General features: G+C 40.4%; 1 protein-coding gene across 5 annotated transcripts in view; it reads left to right on the plus strand.

Moving 5' to 3' along the window:
- Window positions 1-18659, plus strand: part of LOC129765334 (neurexin-4) — a 67374-nt gene extending 48715 nt beyond the window's left edge. For 3 of the 5 annotated variants that reach the window (XM_055765510.1, XM_055765511.1, XM_055765515.1), the window contains 8 exons: window positions 1991-2132; window positions 2196-2566; window positions 2631-3148; window positions 9381-9416; window positions 9601-11150; window positions 11216-11740; window positions 11800-11934; window positions 17668-18659. In XM_055765510.1, the coding sequence (XP_055621485.1) occupies window positions 1991-2132; window positions 2196-2566; window positions 2631-3148; window positions 9381-9416; window positions 9601-11150; window positions 11216-11740; window positions 11800-11934; window positions 17668-17858 (3468 nt within the window). In that variant the 3' untranslated portion in view covers window positions 17859-18659. The remainder of the gene's footprint in view (window positions 1-1990; window positions 2133-2195; window positions 2567-2630; window positions 3149-9380; window positions 9417-9600; window positions 11151-11215; window positions 11741-11799; window positions 11935-17667) is intronic. The other 2 variants (XM_055765512.1, XM_055765513.1) reach the window with 1 other exon arrangement.
- Window positions 18660-20331: the final 1672 nt, after the last annotated feature.

Here is a 20331-nt window from a genome sequence, read left to right on the forward strand (position 1 = left end):
GTTTTCAACATAGTTTTGTTTCTTCCATATACATTCCATATTGAATGCAAATAATTACGGCACGATATTTTGCTTGCACATACAGATACACTTCGTCTATTGCTCCACCTCTATATGTACCTCATTGGGATTAGCGGATGAAATTGCCAACATCCAGCTTTGGCTGACAAAGTTTGCATTCGCTACTCGGATCGATTGTGCAGAATGCCTCCTCGCCGTCCAAGCCTATGCAATCCTTAGCTGTGAGTGTGCTTGCTCTTTCATTGGCATTTCCACTTGCGCCACCGATTTGCGTTGCCCTTTCGGAGTAACTTAAAAAATAACTGAATAAGCAAGGCACTGACTCAATGAGAAAATCACACATATATCGTGATATTGAATATGAACAGTCACAACATTCCTGAAAATTCAATGGCAATGAAGAAATGTGAATGAATTCTCATGACTCGAGCTTTAAGAAAAGCTCAGATAACACAGAATGAATATGAATGAACACAGTTGTAAATTTGTTTGCCGTCAAATAAATGACAGCAGCATCGACAAGCAAAATAAACGCGTTACACTGATAAACATATATTTTCAATATTACTTAACAAGCTCAATATTTCCAAGCTCTGGTACCCACCGTGAACTCAACCACAATTTGCAAATGAGAGAGAGAAACGAATTCAGTGTAAGAGAGGGTTCATTTCAATATGCCGTGAAGTTCATTTGACGTTGGAAAATGAAATGAACACGGACCATCCTAGAGCAGATAGCAACGGAAATGCCCGAATGATTTTTTCGTGGGAAGTTATAAGGCCGGCTCCATCGATGGTTGGTCCACTACTGATCAACAATTTATTCATAGATTTTAAACCCGCATATGATCCAAAAACGCGAAAATGACTATGAAGAATCATGAACGAAAACGGTCAGTCGATTCTACAGCTTTGCTGATGACGTGGACATTGTCGGTAGAATATTTGAGACGGTAGCTAAACATTACACTAGTCTGAGGCACGAAGCAGAGAGGATCGGACTGAGATTGAATGTGTCTAAAACCAAATGCTGGCTTCGACGGTCATGAGTTAGAGGTAGTGAACCAATTTGTGTACCAGGACCTAATGATCCGGAGGTCCGGATCAGCCAATTGGAGTCGTGCATACTATGGTCTTCATAAACACTTGAGGTCAAGCAGATTTAGCAATAGTGCGAAATTTTCCTTGTAATAACGTTCATAAGACCGATTGTCCTGTACAAGACGTGAAAAATGCTCGTTGGGGAACTGCGCAACAACAATCATTAATGATGGAGATCGAATCACTGTCGGAGTCCTGGCCTCTATCCATGCATACAAGCTCTGCTGCTGCAACAAGAAAACATCGGGCTGTTGTGTTATTTATAACACACAATGATCATATCAACAGAAGGGATACTTTTACGCCTAAATGGTTACTGTATAATTTACCATATGTATAGATATGGTAACATTTAGAATGTACACGATTAAATCCGGCTCAGTCACAGCTAAAATGCTAATGAGCCCAAATAAATAAACAAATGGGATATAAAAAAGTTATATCATATATTGAGAGTAGATCTTTTTCGTGTCGACCACTGTAGTTCTCGGTTGGATTCCAACAATTCTAGGAAACATAAACTTCTATTTCTATTCAGTTCAATGACAACCATGCTGGCAGTTGATGCTGTAATTTGCTGAAGGTTGTATTCCGATTGAGTAGAACCACCAACAACATTCTTATTAGAGAAGAGTGTGGCGCATAAATAACATTAACATTCAAAATCATGTAACCGTAAAATACTTAGAATAATTAACATGCATGTCGTAATTAAGGATAAAAGTCAAAGTAAATAACCTGTTGTCAAGTCGCAAGCTAACACATTAAAATCACGATTGTATCCGTCAACTAGGTTCATTTCGTTGTGCTGTCCCGTGTCTCGTGACTAAAAACCCCAAAACTAACCACTCTCCTTATTCCTTTCAAAGCTTTTCAAGGGCAACAAAGACGGCGACTCGGTGCGCCACAACTCGTTCGAAGTGCCAATCATTGCGCAGTGGATTCGGATAAATCCAACCCGCTGGCAGAACCGCATCTCACTGCGTGTCGAACTGTACGGATGTCACTATGGTAAGTTCTTTGGTTCGTTTTCGCTCCACAATTCAATAAAGCATTTCAATTCCTCACCGTCAGAATCTGAAAATGTTTACCTCAACGGGACGAGCCTCCTGCGGTTCGACCTGCTGCGGGAACCGATAGCGGCGACGCGAGAAACCATCCGATTCCGTTTCAAGACAGCCCTGCCGAACGGGGTGCTGCTGTACTCGAGGGGAACACAGGGCGACTATTTCGCACTGCAGATCAAGAGCAACCGGATGGTGCTCAATTTGGATCTGGGATCGCGCATTATGACTTCCCTCTCGGTGGGAAGCTTGCTGGACGACAACGTTTGGCATGATGTGGTCATTTCGAGAAATCGGCGAGATATTATGTTCAGTGTGGATCGGGTGATTGTCGAGAAAAAGATCAAGGGAGAGTTCGATAAGCTGAATCTCAACCGGGCGGTGAGTGTTTCACTGATGGTCATTTGTTTAATTGATAGTTACTCGAAACATTGTCTGTTTTTAGTTCTACATCGGTGGCGTTCCCAATATGCAGGATGGTTTGATTGTGCAGCAAAATTTCACCGGCTGCATCGAAAACCTTTACTTCAACGCTTCGAATTTCATCCGGAATATGAAGGAGGCGTTCTACGAGGGAGAACACATGCGCTACAGCAAAGTGAACATCAACTACAACTGCCCCGAGCCTCCGATTAGCCCGGTAACGTTTCTGACCCGTGGCTCCCATGCCAAACTGAAGGGCTACTACAGTGTGAAACAGATGAACGTGAGTTTCGCGTTCCGAACGTACGAGGAGAAAGGTCTGATGTTGCATCACGATTTTCTGCAAGGATCCGTCAAGGTGTATCTGGAGGACGGTAAGGTGAAGGTGGAGCTGAAGACCGATAACCTGCCGAAGCCGGGAACGATTTTGGATAATTACGATCAACAATTCAACGATGGCAACTGGCATACGCTGTCGCTGGCGGTCAGGAAAAATAGTTTGGTGCTCAGTATTGACGAACGACCTATGGAGACAGTGAAGTAAGTTTTATTTTTTCCTCATATTGTTGCTAGCAAATTTATATCAAATCGCAAATATTATCGGTGATTATTAAGCTTTGTAGGTATTCTCACTTTTTGGCTGCTGAACAATACCACAATTTTTCTACTCACTTTGGTGATGTTTACCTCCTTTGGATTTTTTTCTTTGTGCGGGATATATCGTTCCACTATAAATGTAAATGGTTGTTGTAAATGTAAATGTAGTAGATTCTTAATTATTACATAAGTTGTAGCTGAGCCTGTAGAAACAAACGAATTTGGATAAAGATTGGAGGGTTATGATTGAACTAACCTATTGTGTGTATAGTGTAATGCAATGAACAAGTTATTATTCTTTCAATGAGAATAATTTTTATAGAGCAGCTCATCGTTTTATCGGTGACCAAGTGACCGTACGCCAGCTTGGTTTACTCATAATTTTTTTCATATTATTGCTGTCTATTTCAAGCAGAGACGCTTTCAATGAAGCATGTTAATCGAAGGTGTTGGTAGCTGCTTGAGCGGTCTCTTTGAATCCAAATAGTTGAGAAGGAATAATGCAGTAAAGGACAGTGTCAACAAAGTGGGATTGAATCGAGGATTCGAGTTTTACCAAAACATACCCAAAGCTCACTAAAGTTCGTCCATGGTTACATTATGGGTCCTATTCCAGAAGACAAGCACTCGTCTCGTTTGTTTTCGTATTCCTGAAGTCGAGCTCGACTTAAAACAGACGAGTAGCTCGTCTGATCCGACCGTTCAGCCGTGCTCGCTGATGAATCAGTCGAGTCGTCGTCTTGTTTGTTTTAATGTATTTGTTCACCTTGCTGGTTTGAAGCATCGGTATACCATTTGGTCCATTTTCATCTTCAGAAATTGTTTTACGGCAATTCACGATCATATATAAAATAATAATTCATAACTGAATTTATGAGCAAGTGTTTTATAAAACAATGTTTCTCTACGGATTTATATTGCCATATAATGCGTTTCAATCATCGTACCTAGATGTTACGAAGTTTGTTGCTTTGTATGTAAAGAAAAACTATATTACTTTATTGTATAACTATCAAGGAAAATACATGCATATAGATTTGAAGCTTTTGTGCTCCCGTGGCGGAGTGGTTAGCGTCACACCTATCATACCTCTCACGCAGAGATCACGAGTTCAATTCTCACTCCCGAAATTCTTCAAAAATGGAAGCAAAAGCTCAGTAAAAAAGAAGTAAAAAATGGAAGTAAACTAGGTTCTCAAATGGGGATCAAAACTAGGGTAGGAGCCAGTCCGTTGGTCTCAAATGTTCCTATCTCACGCCTCCATGAAGATCATATGACGACATTTTTAGATCGGGCGTGAACTGGAAACACACACCTGGTCTTGGCTCCGAGAACGGGTGTCGAAAGTGGCTAAGTGAGGGGGTGCGAGCGAGTCAGAGCGCTATATCTCTCCCGGGGAAAGCCTCCGGGTCATTGGAGGCTTAGGGGTGCGTCTGATCTCCATGTTAGGGGTGGCGCACCGAAAAGGTTCCCCTGGCAAGGTGGGACTCTAATACCAACCCGCTGTCTCCCGGGCAAAGACACACCCATATCATGAAGCTATGTTCGAGAAGAAATATCAGAATGCGATCGCCGGAGGAGGGTCCCCGAACTGGAGCTGGTCCTGGAACGGGCGTAAGAGCAAGCGGCAAGTGGCTGGAGGGGGATAGCTGAGTGCTCCAACAAGGTGCTACGTGACCCACACAACCTTCCTGACTTCGCCACCCGTGGCGTCACCTTCCTCCCCCCGAAAGACAGCAACACATTGAGCCCATCAAAGTACAGACCGATAACGTGCCTATCGAGTCTGTACAAAATACTGAGCAGCATCATCACCGCCAAAGTTTCTGCCCACTGCGAACAACACCATATCATCGCAGAAGAGCAGAAGAGCGGAAAGGATGCAGAAAAAATACACATGGCTGCAAAGACCAGGCCATCATCGAGGCAGCCATAGTCGGCAAGGCGGTATATAACCAGCGGAACCTAAGCATGGCCTATATCGATTACAGGAAGGCTTATGACTCCAAACCTCACTCGATTCTCGTCCGGGTATTGGAGCTCTACAAAATTGATCCCGTCGTCGTTCGATTCCTGCAGCATGCGATGAGGCAGTGGAGTACGTCTCTGCACCTCAATGATGGGGAAAATGTGTTGCAGTCTAGACGCTGCAGATAAAGAGGGGGATATTCCAAGGCGACTCTTTCAGCCCGCTTTGGTTTTGTCTGTCACTGAATCCCCTCAGTAGGACGCTCAATAGAAACGGTCATGGCTATAAAATAAGGTATGGTGACGGCGCCCACGAAGAAGTGACCCATACCTTTTACATGGACGATCTCAAGGTCTACGCTGATTCACGTCAGCGTCTAGGTGTAGCTATCCGGGTTGTCGAAGAAATAAGCAGGGACATCTGTATGGAGTTCGGCCTCGACAAGTGTCGCTGTGTCCACCTGCTGAAAGGACAACTTACCGAATCTGGAGGCTACGAGGTCTATGACGGCGAGTTTATAAGAGACATGGTTCGTGGCGAATCCAAAGCATTCAAAGAGGCCAGAATGCACCATCCTCAATCGGCACTGGAGAGATTGTCAAAACCACGCACTATGTGTTGCCCAGGTACGACAACTGCGCGAGTACTTCGCAGAACGCGCCAACCAAAACGCGCTATACCGGGTTGCCTGCGCCGCTGATACAGCGCTCTGCACTTGGTGCAAGCGGAGTACCAACTCAACTCCAATCTGCAGATAGTGGAGCAGAATTTTGCAGCTTGGAAGCAGAAGACAGTGCATGGTGCCCACCCCCATCAACTGGATCGGCCACACGTCGATAAGGCCGCATGTTATCTGTGGCTAACTCGTGGTGAACTCTCTTCAGTAGTAGAAGCCCACATGATAGCCATCCAGGACAGGATAATGCCGACGAGAAACTGCAGGCGGTACGTCTGGTATCAAGATGTTGATGAAATTTGCCGGATGTGCCATCAACCAGGTTAATACATAGAGCACATTATGGGAGGCTGTCCCGTTTTGGTCAACGTAGCCTACACCGAGCGCTACAACAACGTGGCCCGTATTCTTCATCGACAACTGGCGCTGCAATGTGCTCTACTGGAAGACAACGTACCAAACTACAGGTACCTGCCTGCACCTGTCCTGGAAAATGACCGTTTCAAGCTGTACTGGGATCGCACTGTTCTGACCGACCTCTCGATCCACCAGAACCGTCCAGATATTATGGTGTATGACAAGAGCGACCGACACGTAACCATCATCGATGTCGCTATTCCACTGGACCAGAATCTGGAGGAGACCCACGGTCGCAAAATTTGCAAGTACCGACCATTGGTCGTGGAGCTCAAGGAACTTTGGGTGCTAAGGGAGGTCCCAAGAATTGTTCCAGTCGTTCTCTCTGGAACTGGAATTATCCCGAAGACACTTCAGGAAGCGCTGAAGGTCTTTAATATCGAGAAGGCATTGGTTGGCATCCAAAAGTCGGTCATCCTTAGCAGGTGCCCGATTGTCCGACAATTTCTCGGTCAGGACTAAAAAGCACGAGCATGCAGATACGTGCATTCCGCATAGCCTACTCCCCCTTTGGCATTCAGAAACCCGGGGCAGTTGAATATTCTGGCTAGGTTCGCCTTGTTAAGAAGTGAGGTAAGTCTGCAAGAAAAATTGACATTGACCCCAATAATTCCATAATGATGAAACGTCTGGGTGAAGAAATCGTATACTGGAAGAAAAAAATCAAGAAGTGAGATAAGTCTGCCACAAAAAAAATTGACAAGGTGAATAAACATTGACCCCAATAATTCCATAATAATGAAACGTCTAGGTGAAGAAACCGTATACTGGAAGGAAAAACTATAAAACAAAAAGATTTATGAAACATATTTCTCTCTCTTATGATTTTAGGATTTTGGTAGTGAGAAAAGCGTTTTAATTGATCAATTTTAGATATATGTGTTCTCGTTTCTCTCAAAATAAAAGTCATGCCCGTCTCGTCATACAAATAAAATTGTGTCGATAATATTGATAATAAATTAAAATCATTTGAACACCACCCGACAGAGAAGCTCAAAGTCAAAGAAGGAATAATTTTCGTAATTACAAACGTAAAAACAGTACCAGAGCGTTGATTTTTGACAATTTTTTTTTCGAGATGACACTAGATCTCGACGTTTCATGCAATTTTAACACATACATATGGACTCCAAAAAAACATCGGAAACCCCGACCTCCTTTACTCCCCCCTTGGATGATTTTTCGATTTTCAAAAAAATGGGTGGGTTATATCTTTGATTTAACCGCAAAGTTGACGTGGGACTAGCTTAGCTTAGCAATCATTTGTTTGTATTGATTCAATTTTTGATTGAATGAAACAATTTCCGAATTCAATCGAATTCAATATATTTGCTTTTGGAGTAAAGAGATTGAATAAATGCCATGTGAGGTCGATTCATGCATTGTGATTATGGTCTTCGTTACAAGTAAATTAAATGACAGTCCTTCTACGTTTGGCATGATACCTAGGACAAAATATGTGAATGGAAGAATTATCAAACGGTTATTTTATTTTACATTTCCCTCTGAAGATCTCTCAAGTGTACGTACTTCTCGACCGCGAATTTGCTTGATTTGATGAACTTCAGGTACTCAGTGCCAGAAATTCAGTGAGCAGAAGATATGAAGGCATATCCTTCAATGCAATCTTGAATAACCGACCCAAAGCGTTGTGTTTGTACCCGTTTTGGTAATCCGTGTTAGGAGAACACTTTTCGGAGTGCAAAAAAAAAAACATGCGGGTGCAGAAGTACCCCCGGCTTGCATGAATCAACAACTTCAACTTAAACCATGTTCAGGAAACATATTCTAGCCTGCACAAAGCCAACCGAGTACAAAAGTACTCGCAGTTTGCATTTATTTTTGCAAAACCGATTTCCCCAGACACCTTGGTTCTGAAGTCTGTGTTAGACAAACACATTTCAGTCGGAACAAAAATATCCCCGGCTTGCATGAATTTGTAATGTCGATTTCCCCACGCTCCATGGATTTGAAGTCTGTGTTAGGGAAACACATTTCAGTCGGAACAAAAGTGCCCACGACCTGCATGAATTTGCAATGCCAATTTCCCCATGCTCCATGGATTAGCTGGAACAAAAATACCCCCGACTTACATGTATTTGCAATGCCGATTTCCCCACGCTACTTGGATTTAAAGTCTGTGTTAGGGAAACACATTTCAGTCGGAACAAAAGTACCTCCGACTTGCGTCAATTTGCAATTTCAATTTCCCCAAGGCTGCTTGGTTATGATGGCTGTGTTGGGGAAACCGTAAATCGGGCCAATCAAAACGAGGTAGTTAGGGCGTCATCAATCAATCCTATCAATTGATGGAAACATCTTTCCGATACAGTAAGAAATGTTCGAGTTATAAACATTCGGAATCTTTCATTTTTTCCTGCATGTTCAGCGTTTAGGTTTTCATTTTACCCCCCATATACTCCGGTTAGACGTAGTCCCACGTCAAAACTCAAACTTTGACCGCTTTGCGCCACTCTCCCGTAAGTCCGATTGAGCAAATATTTGGCATAAGGTGTTTTTTCGAGGTGGTGAACATTTTTTATGAGGTAAATTTTTGAAATTAGAGATGACCATTTTCATTGGCACTCTAGTGTACATTCTTATCTCACGATAATTTGTTTTATATTACACAGTAGTCATTTAGGCATAAGAATATTTCTATCTTATCGATACACATGTCGTCTTTTTCGGCGTAAGAATATTCCTGTTGTTCGAATGTTCACAGTTGGTCCACACACAGCGGAACTGTTGATATGAGACTTCCATTGTTGTGTTATTAAGAGTACCAATTACCGATGCAGCATACTGTAATGTGAGTGGTAAGGGACTGGGATTACCGTCACATGATGCTTGTTGCGTGGAAGTACTAGCTAGAATAACACACAAAGATGGTCAATTGATGGACCCTGGGTTATGAGCTCATCCTCGTTCGATTAGTAGCGGACAGGCAACCAATAGGCTACGAAGAGCCCCTTCAATAATTTGTTGTTTTTGTTGACGGCTTAATGTTATGCTTCTAAACTCTGTTATCGGAATCGTTTTTAACGACAACTTTTGCTTCTCAATTACTATCATAAGATGAAGTCATTCAAACCGGAATTTTATAACCGCAGGAACAATTCTAATGGGAAACTCGTTATCAACAGCAGGTAACCGTCCTCGGGAAAACAAATAGTTTTATTGTGTGCGTGTTTAAGAAACCTTCACAGGATTAGAATGTGGCTGCTAAATCTGCTTTAACCTAATGAAATTTGTGTGTCCACTAACCATTTTCATTGCATTGATTCTTGTTCTGGAAACTCGATTCTAATTACTATCACTTGATTTTTCCAGGCAGCTGGATATCCGAACCGGTGAACTGTACTACATCGGCGGGGGCAAAACGAAGGATGGATTCGTTGGTTGCATGCGAACGATTATCATCGACGGAAATATCCGTCCGCCAGCCGATTGGAAGGAGGAGGAATACTGTTGCAAGGGCGAGATGCTGTTCGACGCGTGCCACATGATCGACCGGTGCAATCCGAATCCGTGTAAGCATAATGGAAACTGCAAGCAAAATTCGATGGAGTTTAGTTGCGATTGCACTGGGACGGGTTACGCGGGAGCCGTTTGTCACACCTCGCTAAATCCACTGTCGTGCCAGGCGTACAAGAATGTTAATACAGTGCAGTCGAGGACCACGATCAATATCGACGTGGATGGGAGCGGTCCACTGGCACCGTTTCCGGTGACGTGTGAATTTTATACCGACGGTCGGGTGATCACAGTGCTGAGCCACAGTTCGGAGCATACGACCCGGGTGGATGGGTTCTCGGAGCCGGGATCGTTCGAGCAGAATATTATCTACGAAGCGGAGTTGCCACAGATTGAAGCGCTGTTGAATCGATCACAGGCTTGCTGGCAGCGGCTCAATTATGCTTGTCGATCATCAAGATTGTTCAATTCACCTTCGGAAGCGGAAAATTTCCGACCCTATTCGTGGTGGGTTTCGCGCCATAACCAGCCCATGGATTATTGGGCGGGAGCTTTGCCTGGTTCCAGAAAGTGCGAGTGCGGGATTCTGGGCAATTGCGTTGATCCAACGAAGTGGTGTAATTGTGACGCTAATAATGTGGAATGGCAGGAGGATGGAGGTGAGATCCGAGAGAAGGAATATCTTCCGGTGAAGGCCTTGAGGTTTGGTGACACGGGTACTCCACTGGATGAGAAATTGGGACGATACACGCTGGGTCCGTTGAAGTGCGAAGGCGATCATCTGTTCAATAATGTGGTTACGTTCCGCATCAAGGATGCTACCATTAATTTGCCCCCCTTTGATATGGGCCACTCGGGTGATATCTATTTCGAATTTAGAACTACCATTGAGGATGCCGTGATTCTGCACGCTAGAGGACCAACTGATTTCATTCGGTTGAATATCGTTGGAGGAACGAAACTACTTTTCGAGTACCAGGCCGGTACGGGAACACAGAAAGTGTATGTGGAGACAAGCTATCGATTGAGTGACAACCGTTGGCATTCGGTTAGTGTGGAGCGTAATCGTAAAGAGGCCCGTCTGGTGGTTGATGGGTCGATCCGGGCGGAGGTTAGAGAACCCCCGGGTCCAGTCCGCGCGTTGTACCTCACCTCGGAGCTTGTGGTGGGAGCTACTCTCGATTATCGCGATGGATTCGTAGGATGCATCCGGGCTTTCCTGTTGAATGGGAACCATGTTGATCTGAGATCTTATGCGGATCGTAAGATGTATGGAATTTCACCAGGTTGTGTTGGCCGTTGCGAGTCCAGTCCTTGTCTGAATAATGGAACGTGTACAGAGAGGTATGACAACTTCGTTTGTGATTGTCGTTGGAGTGCGTTTAAGGGTCCTATATGTGCTGATGGTATGATGTTTCGAACGATTCTTCAGGGTTGAAAAATTCTAATGATTCTTTTGATTTTCTCGCAGAAATCGGCGTCACGATGAAGGCCGGCTCGATGATCAAGTACGACTTCCAGGGAGCGTTCCGTTCAACGTTGCACGAGCGTATCCGGGTCGGATTCACAACTACCAACCCGAAGGGTTTCTTGCTGGGTTTCTATTCGAGTCAATCAAAGGAATATCTGACGATTATGGTTTCGAATTCGGGTCACTTGCGAGTGGTGTTTGATTTTGGTTTCGAACGACAGGAGCTGATCTATCCAACGAAACATTTCGGCCTTGGTCAGTACCACGATGTAAGATTCTCGAGAAAGAACGGCGGAAGTACTGCCGTGCTGCATATCGACAATTACGAACCGAAAGAGTATCACTTTGACATAAAGGATTCCGCTGATGCACAGTTTAACAATATCGAGTATATGTATATCGGAAGGAATGAATCGATGAAGGATGGCTTCATTGGGTGTATATCGAGGGTAGAGTTCGATGACATCTACCCGCTGAAATTCATGTTCCAAGAGAACCCTCCACCAAATGTGAAATCACTTGGAAGTAAGTATTCAATGCATTTTGAATAAGGAATGAACAAAAAAATACGTGTTTGATTTCAGCCCCGCTGACAGAAGATTTTTGTGGTGTTGAACCAGTGACGCATCCACCCGTTGAAATCGAAACTCGTCCTCCTCCGCTCGTGGATGAAGACAAGCTGCGAGATGCCTACGGACCGGACACCGCCATTCTTGCAAGTGAGTATTAAACGCAAGAAGCGAATTAGTTCGGATAAATGAAGGATTTATATATGCACCTTATACGACTATTGCGATACGAATATACGATTTACTTCAGACATAAACAAAACGAATGGCGAAAAATATTTACCTCGATAAAATAATATTTACGTGAGATAACAGTCAATCTCGACGTTTCCAGCAATTTAAAGTCATTCGGCAACAATTTTTTTAATCCCGATTTCATGTACTCCTCCCTTGGGTTATTTTTTGGTTTTCAAAAAAAAAAAAACTCAAATTTTGACGTCTGCTACACTTGAAAACGAAGTCCGATTGAGCTAATGTTTTGCAGAGTGTATTTGATCGTGCAGATGAACATTTCTCAGGAAGTCCTGTTTAAAGAATCGAGATGGCTATTTTCATTTGCACCCTAAACCATATCTATTACTTTGTGTTCCGAAAAGTTCCAGAGAGTCGATTTTTGACAAAAAAAAAAAATCTGGACGACAATAGTTCTTGACGTTTCATGCAATTTGGAGACATTTGGCATAAAAAAAAATTTTTTTTTGAGATCCGCGATTTCATGTTTTCATTCGCCTTGGGAGATTTTTGAGAGTCGAAAAATTCAAACTTTGATCGCTTTGAGGCACCTAAATCATGTCCGATTGAGCAGAAATTTTGCACAGGTAATTTTCTTGGGTTAACAAAATGTACATGGTAGGTTTTTGAAATTTATTATGACCATTTTCGCGGCCACGCTAACGCATATGTGAGAATGTTTATGTTTGTAAAAATGGAATTTATTCAATTGACTTTTTGTGGGAAAGGAATATACACTGAAGTCGCTTTTCACGTGGTTTTAGTAATTTACGCGTTTTTTTCACGCGGATTTCGGAATTTACGCGGTTTTGTTCTCCGCGGATTTCGGTTATACGCGGTTTTTTTTTCACGCGGCTTTCGATTACACGGTTGATACGTGCCGCGTGAAAAGTGACGCCAGTGTAAACAGATTTAATGTGCTAATAGATGTGACTTGTCACGAAATAAGTTTGTATTGTATCACTGATTAAAAGCTTAGAAATTGAAGGAGAAACAGATATCATGATTGTAGCATGCAAAATAATTCAGTTATTCAATTGTTAGAATATGGGTTGCATTTTAAACTATCTGCGTTGACGGCATTGAGCTTCGTATTACGAAATGGGGGAGTAGGCATGACAATATGGGTTTGCAGAAGAAATGAACGTACTTTTAAAATAAAAATTATGAATGAAAATTATTTTTACTGAACCAAATTAGTACTCTATGTAAATGAAAATCACTTTTGCTTGCAAGTAGTGAAAAAATATCATACAAAAATTTTGTCTACAGATAATTTTATAGTATAATGGTAAGTTTTAGTGAGAATATCTGTAAATTCATAGAAAATAGTTTAAATTAGGGTCAGAACAACGTACTTTTGGCAGCTAAATAACACCAAGAAAAAAATTTCATACAAATTTTAGCAATTTAAAACTGCTTTAGGGTCGACTTATCTGATAGAGAATAGTTGGCCTCATACAAACTAATATCGTATCTAGATGTCGACACCATTCTGCCGTCAACGCGAATTAATTCACTGTTTGTTAGATTTTTACACGGATTTGGAAATTACGCGAGTTTTTTACGCGGATTTTGGAATTTACGCGGTTTTTGTTCACGCGGCACGTATTCCCTGCTTAAAAATAGACTCCAGTAAATGTTTAACCCTCCTATACTCGCGCACTGCTCTCAGACCGAGAAAACAATAATTCTTTCATTTCTCAGAAAACACTACGACTTTGCGATTCTTTCTAGCTTCGTTATTCGTCGTTCGTCATCGTTTAGCGTATCGCATGTGTTGTAACGAAGGGGACGTGTGTCACTTTTTTACCATTTTTCGGTCTCTTACACCGACGCGAGTGTAGGAGTAACATTTTTGGACAAGTGACGGATAGTGGTTTGGCCGGATACCGGATATCCGGCCAGCTTCGAGGCCGGATATTCGGCTCTTTATTAGCGACCACAAAATTGAAAGGAACGGCATGCGTACATGAAGAATATACAGCTTCAAATTTTAGAAAGAGAATGATCGTTTTTGATTCCGAACGAATTGATTGCGAACAAACTCCTTGATAACGATATTATTATCCACAAAAAAAAAAAATGCATGTAGCGCGTGGCTGATATTATTAAAGTATGCCTCATTTCAAGTTTAAAATTAGGATTGGTGTCATCATTGTAATTAACCTTTAATTAACGAGCGCATTTTTCTAGAACGATGACCAGTTGGTGGACGGATTTTTAATAAATTAAGTGCTTTATTTCCAGAACGAGAAAAGGTGCTCGGAAAGGAATGCTCCAGATTACGTTACATGCATAAGAAAGGCATAACCTTACAGAATTCCTGAAATATAACGGAATGCCGCATGTATGGCGGCATTCGATTTTTTTTAGAATATTTGCAATGTTGCGAGTATGGCGGCATTCGTTCGCTAAGGGTTAAGTTAGATTTTCGGCAAACCTGTAAATTTTCGATATAATACTCATGTGTAATATTTATATACTTTCTGTTTATCAGAAAAAATCAGAGGAAGCTAAGACAATTAATTAATTGAGTGAACAAGAAAAACATCTAGTGGGGAAGCAAATTGAAAAAATGTTTTTTCGTTGTTTTAGTTTGCCTTTGTTTAGCCTATTGCGTGTATGTCTTGATAAATCTTAATCTTGATCAATATAACCGGATTGTCGAAAAATATCGTAACGAATGAATTATGAATTATTGAACATGATTTTTGAGGTTGATTCCTAACAGAAAATATTGAAAATTGCACGAATCAATTTATTACATACAGCCATTGTCGAGTGAGAAACATATTTTTACATACAATTTACGACTTTTAGTGTGGAGTACATTTTCTTTCCACACCAACTTCTTAAGAGAGCACTCACGGTCATTAGATATCACCTGGCGATATAATTCCTACAACCCATCACAGACACGGATAATATCGTCGCGGCAAACTAGCTATTCAAACTCAAGTTTAAGAATGCGCTATAGGCTGGTGGCTTCTTATCGTGTTCAATTTTTTTCAAAGACCTACGTCAAGTTCCCGTCTGTCTTTCCAATCAAGCAAATACAATACTTATTTTCATTTATTTGAAATAGCAGGAAATTCATAGAAACGATCTCAATTCTAAACAATTTTTTGTTCAATTGTCTGAGAACAATTTGTTCTTTCAAGTTATTTTGAACGTGGTTTAACATAATTTGATACTATTTGTATGCCAACTTGGCAGCCCTGTAAAGCCAAACAAACATCAACAATTATGGCATCAATGTGTGTGCTCCTGCGGCCGAGTAATTAGCATAACACACATCATGCCAGAGGTTCAGATTCCTTTTCCATTCTGGTCGGACGGATCGTCAGTCAAAGAAGATTCTACCGACTTGCATTGTAACTTGGCGTATTCTAGAGAAGAAGCCATCAAAGAAGAAGAAGAATAATCTTGATGTGTCAAATTCATAATATGATGTGATATGTCGATTTCGATCCAATATTATTTACTGTTACATGATTTTCCACAGTACTAAATTGGTTTAAATTATGCGTTAATGCGACCCACGAACCGCATCTGCATGATATACATATAAGATGTCGATTAGACTGATTTTACGATGTTGTGTGTCAGAAAACCGATGCTTACTATACCGAATTACGACTTAATCTGTCGTGTAAAATAAAATCGTGTTTTTCGTATTTTATGCGTTTGTAGATTTACTAGTTGTATACTTTGATCGACATTATATATGATTTTGATTCTATCCCACTTTATATATGGCTTAGAATATTATACGATTTAATGTTTGCTGGGCTAACCTGGAAAAACAAAAAATATTTATTTTGTCAACAAAAGTAAAGTATTAACATTCTTTAAGGTGAAGATGGAAGCAAGCCTTTATAGTAGTATAGGTAAAACCACGTGTAAAAATGGGGTAATAGTGTTTGTGAGAGAAGAGCAATTTGTTTCGTTTGTTTTGATTTTTGTACGTAAATACATCAATTCACTTATCAGACAGTGTGGCGCTTCACTGACACGCGTCTTAGAATAGATTATAAAAAAAATAACAATTCAATACTGCAACATGAGCTAATTTATAACACAAGCGAATTGGGGCTCTTTTGTTATCAACAAGTTCTTCCGCACAGTAACTCGATATTGACAATTCCTCAATATTTTCCTTCGTTGATCGTATTGTTTTCACATACTCACGTTGGAGGGCCTTAACCCTTCTCTTCGTTGGCCGAGGCATTTTGATTGAATGTAATACTTTTCCGTTTACTATTTTTGAAAGCATAGGCAGCCGTGGCAGTGTTCCGAGCTCTGCAATACAATTTTCTTAACCAAGCAATTTGAACAGCTAAAACTTACATTATAGACCCATTAAACGTAAAAATAATAATTGTATTGATACCAACACAATTTTATTTTATTGATTTTCATGACATGAAACGCTATGACTCAGGAATAACATTTTATTGAGTGGTTTTTATATCAGTTTCAATGATGTTGTCTGGCATCAGTGTCGAAAAAATAAAGATGTTTTTACCAATACAAACAAAACCATTGCGGAAAATTGAAAAATGAAAAGTTAACTTTCAGAGTACTAGCTCGAGTTTTACGACGTTTTCCACTATACATTGCGACGGCAGATGAAAATTTAATATTTGGTGAGTAATCGATTAGATTTTGGTTAATATTACTTGGTGGGAAATGTGTGCAAACGATCATTTTCTTCACACTGTTCGGCAAAATAATTGATTTTCTGGCAAGGGGTAAGGGAGGGAGATAAAAGAAATGAGCGCCATTGTGGCAGCCATTTGTGGCTAGCTTCCACTTTCACCTCAAATCGCACAAAAAAATTCACACAAAAAAAACTGCTCAAAAACCGGTTTTACTGTATTCTTAATTCGCACTTTCATATCATCCTCAGTAGCGATTGATAAACTTTAATCGTTCATGTAACTTTATGCTAATTAATTTTCAGAAGAAACATCTATTTGTTCGGCATTTTTGATGGCAAAATTTACGTGCTTTCTGAATTGAAATAGTAACGCATATTATTACATTTATTAGCTCCTATTTCGTGAAGTTCGTTGAGCGACTTCCCCACTAGATTTGGATGAAAAAAATGCAGAAAAGTATCCCAACATTTTCGGATCAAAATGAAAGTCATGAAATATGAAATCGGTGTTTGAAAAAAAATTGATGCCATGCCAATTGATCATCTTGAAAACATAGTTTTAGTAAAAAATCGGCTATTTTAGAAACGAATTTGAGGCTAAAAAATGAAGATGCTGGCGGACGCCCAAAGAGATGCAGTGTTGAAAGTTGAACTGAATTTGCAATAACGCTTAATAAACCTAATACGATTAATTCACATTTTTTTCTTTTATGGTTTTGTTATGGAATCCAATTGAACATTCGTATCTTTGAAAGTTGAAATGTAAATCTAGCATACGGGTAGAAACAAGGTTTCCGGTTTCAATAATCAGTTTTTAACTACCGACACAAAATTATAAAATTTTTATTTTTGAGAGTCGGGAATTTCGGGCAAAATGCGAAAATACAACAATTGAAATCGAGTGACCACCTCGCAATTATATAATTCGTCTTGCTCAATCCTTTCATCATTTATAAAAAATAAAATGTAACATCCTCCCGTTTCAGGTGTCCTTGCGGTACTCCTCGTTCTGCTGATCATTATGGCCATCCTGATTGGTCGCTACATGAACCGCCACAAGGGCGAGTATCTGACCCAGGAAGATAAGGGTGCAGATGCGGCCCTCGATCCGGATGATGCCGTGATGCAATCGACAACCGGTCATCAAGTGACAAAACGGAAAGAGTGGTTTATTTAATAGAAGCCAATGCCGCGCTTTTCGCACAGGAATTAATTCAATTCCGGTCGGTGAGAAAAAAGAGGAAAGGTTTAACTACGGAAGCTAGAGGGCGAATTTTGCAGGAGCAGCTGTAAATAAAGTGTTCAACACGCGTATAGATTTTGTTGTTGTTTTGTTTCCAGCTCATCGATTTCTCGTTTCTTAGTTTTGTGCGTGCGATCCTTGTACAGTGATCTTACCGACGTAAACCTTTTACATCGATTGTATGCTCTTTTCCGTTTCGGCCAATGTATCGTACAAATCGTTTACATCGTTTAGTGGAATTCGAAACAAAACTTAACTTAGACCATCTACAATATGGGCTAAAAACGCGCGAAAAAAAGCAGCTAATCTGACAAACTTTAGTTTTATTGTTTTTTTTCTTCTAGAAGATAAATGTTTTTTTATATATTAATTTTACCCGTCCATCGTACTTTTAGTTACTTTTATCATAAATACGATTATCTGAGTTAGCTCGTAAGGTTCACATTAGTTCAAAATAACAGTTTTTGCAGCGAAGGATGTAGTAGATCTTGGGCCTGACGCAACGCAGGAAGAATGCAGTAGTAGCTTTAGTGCTCGGTTAGGTGTTCAGACTCTTTTTCCATTTATTTATTTAGTGAACGTTGAGTTCACTCGTTTTAAAATCAACGTACGTCAGGTACATTATGTCCCCCAATACAGACCATAGGAAGATGTGAATGCATAACAATTAAGTTTACATTTGGAGATGAGGCAGAAATGTAAATATTTTTTGAAATACACGAACGCAGCGGTGAAGTAGGTCTAGTTTATGAGAAAGAAACGCCTTACTGGGTGGGACGAATCGTTAAAACTGACAGAACATCAAACGTTAAACAAATAAGAACAGTGTATTAATAACACTGGTTATGACTAATGTGTTCCGGATCACCGAGGGAAATCCGAGGGAAACTACTAATGATACTGAATCAAATTCTTCGGAGTACAATACAAAAGCGTGTGACTTGCTTGGGAGTCGAAGTCGGAAATAAAGTTTATTTCAACCAACTACTCTGACAGCAGTATGTCTATCCCGCTGAATGCTAAATGCAAATGAAATTATTTAAAGTGTCTATTGGCGATCTAACGTACAAATCTACACCTAGGCGGCGCTGCGGTGAAAGTGATGATGGTTTTTAATTTTGCCATGTGAGTTTATGGAAGGTTTGTAGTTCTTTCCATAAATTACAATGTTATAATCATAAAAGAATATTTGATTGCGATGAGTTTGTAAGAAAATTCTGCGCAATTTTATATATAACATGTTATTTATTTACCTCTTTCAGTAGTGAAAACTATAAAAATGTTGACAATGGTTGAATTAAAGAAGGAAATTCGAGAGCACAATCAAACACAAGTAGAAAAATGCACGATTCCTGCATGTGAGAATTACCTTGGAAAGCCCGGAAGTAAAATATACGTGATTTGTTTTTTGAGTTTTAGGTTACATTAGCATCATTTTCTTAGTTCAAAAACAAAATCCAGATGTCTCACCGATCGTTTACGTTTTGCGTTAGATCGCCAATACAGTATACTCATACATGATAGGTGTTCGAATACACTCTAAAATTCAACTAATCTAAATTGTAATTCAATATACAATAATGACGATAAATCTGAGTAACTAGAGGCGGAGATTTCAATTGTTACGGCGAATATTTCAAAGTGTAAGTCTATTAACGAAGCGTTATATACATCAACAAAATAAAGGATCAAAAAGGTGCGTAAAATGATGTTAAACGGTATGATTTCGATATAACTTGACGGTCTATTAAAGCTACCAATGAAGGACGGCAACTCAAGGCAAACTTTCAAGATTTTCGAGATGGCAATGGTGTTGACTACCTCAGTGAACCTGCTTACGTAAGTAATTCACAATTATATTTGTTTGTAAAATGTACCCCTTCGATTTCCTATTTTAACCCTTTGCGGTTGTATGTCTATTCTCAGCCACCACAGCAAGGAAGGATACTAATCTTGTACTTTATGCAACATATATCAGTTCACACTTTTTTTAAAAGAATTTTAATGTCTAGTGAATTTGTTCACGAATCCAAACAGTGCTCTTATGAATAATACATAACGGTACTCAGTATGAGCAAATGTTGTCACCCATGAAACTCCATATAATGCGGCATCGCTGTTCTGTAGGTTCAAACAGAAAGATAAATGGCAGAAGACGGCAAACTTATTATTTTTATGATGCATGCGAACCAGTGTTTGCCAAATGATCCATTCACTGAAAAAAACGCTTTCGTTCGTTCAAATATGATCATACACAAATCATTTCTCCCAGTGGCATCCTTTTGTTGTTACGGGCTGCAAATCACGACACAAAAGAGAACGAGACAACTCTGCATCGGTTCGCACTTCATGATACACCAGCACGCAAGCAAAACCATCATATACGCTTTCGGTGCAGAAAGTTTAT

Source organism: Toxorhynchites rutilus, chromosome 2 (genome assembly GCF_029784135.1).
Source record: "Toxorhynchites rutilus septentrionalis strain SRP chromosome 2, ASM2978413v1, whole genome shotgun sequence".
NCBI classification, from domain to species: domain Eukaryota; kingdom Metazoa; phylum Arthropoda; class Insecta; order Diptera; family Culicidae; genus Toxorhynchites; species Toxorhynchites rutilus.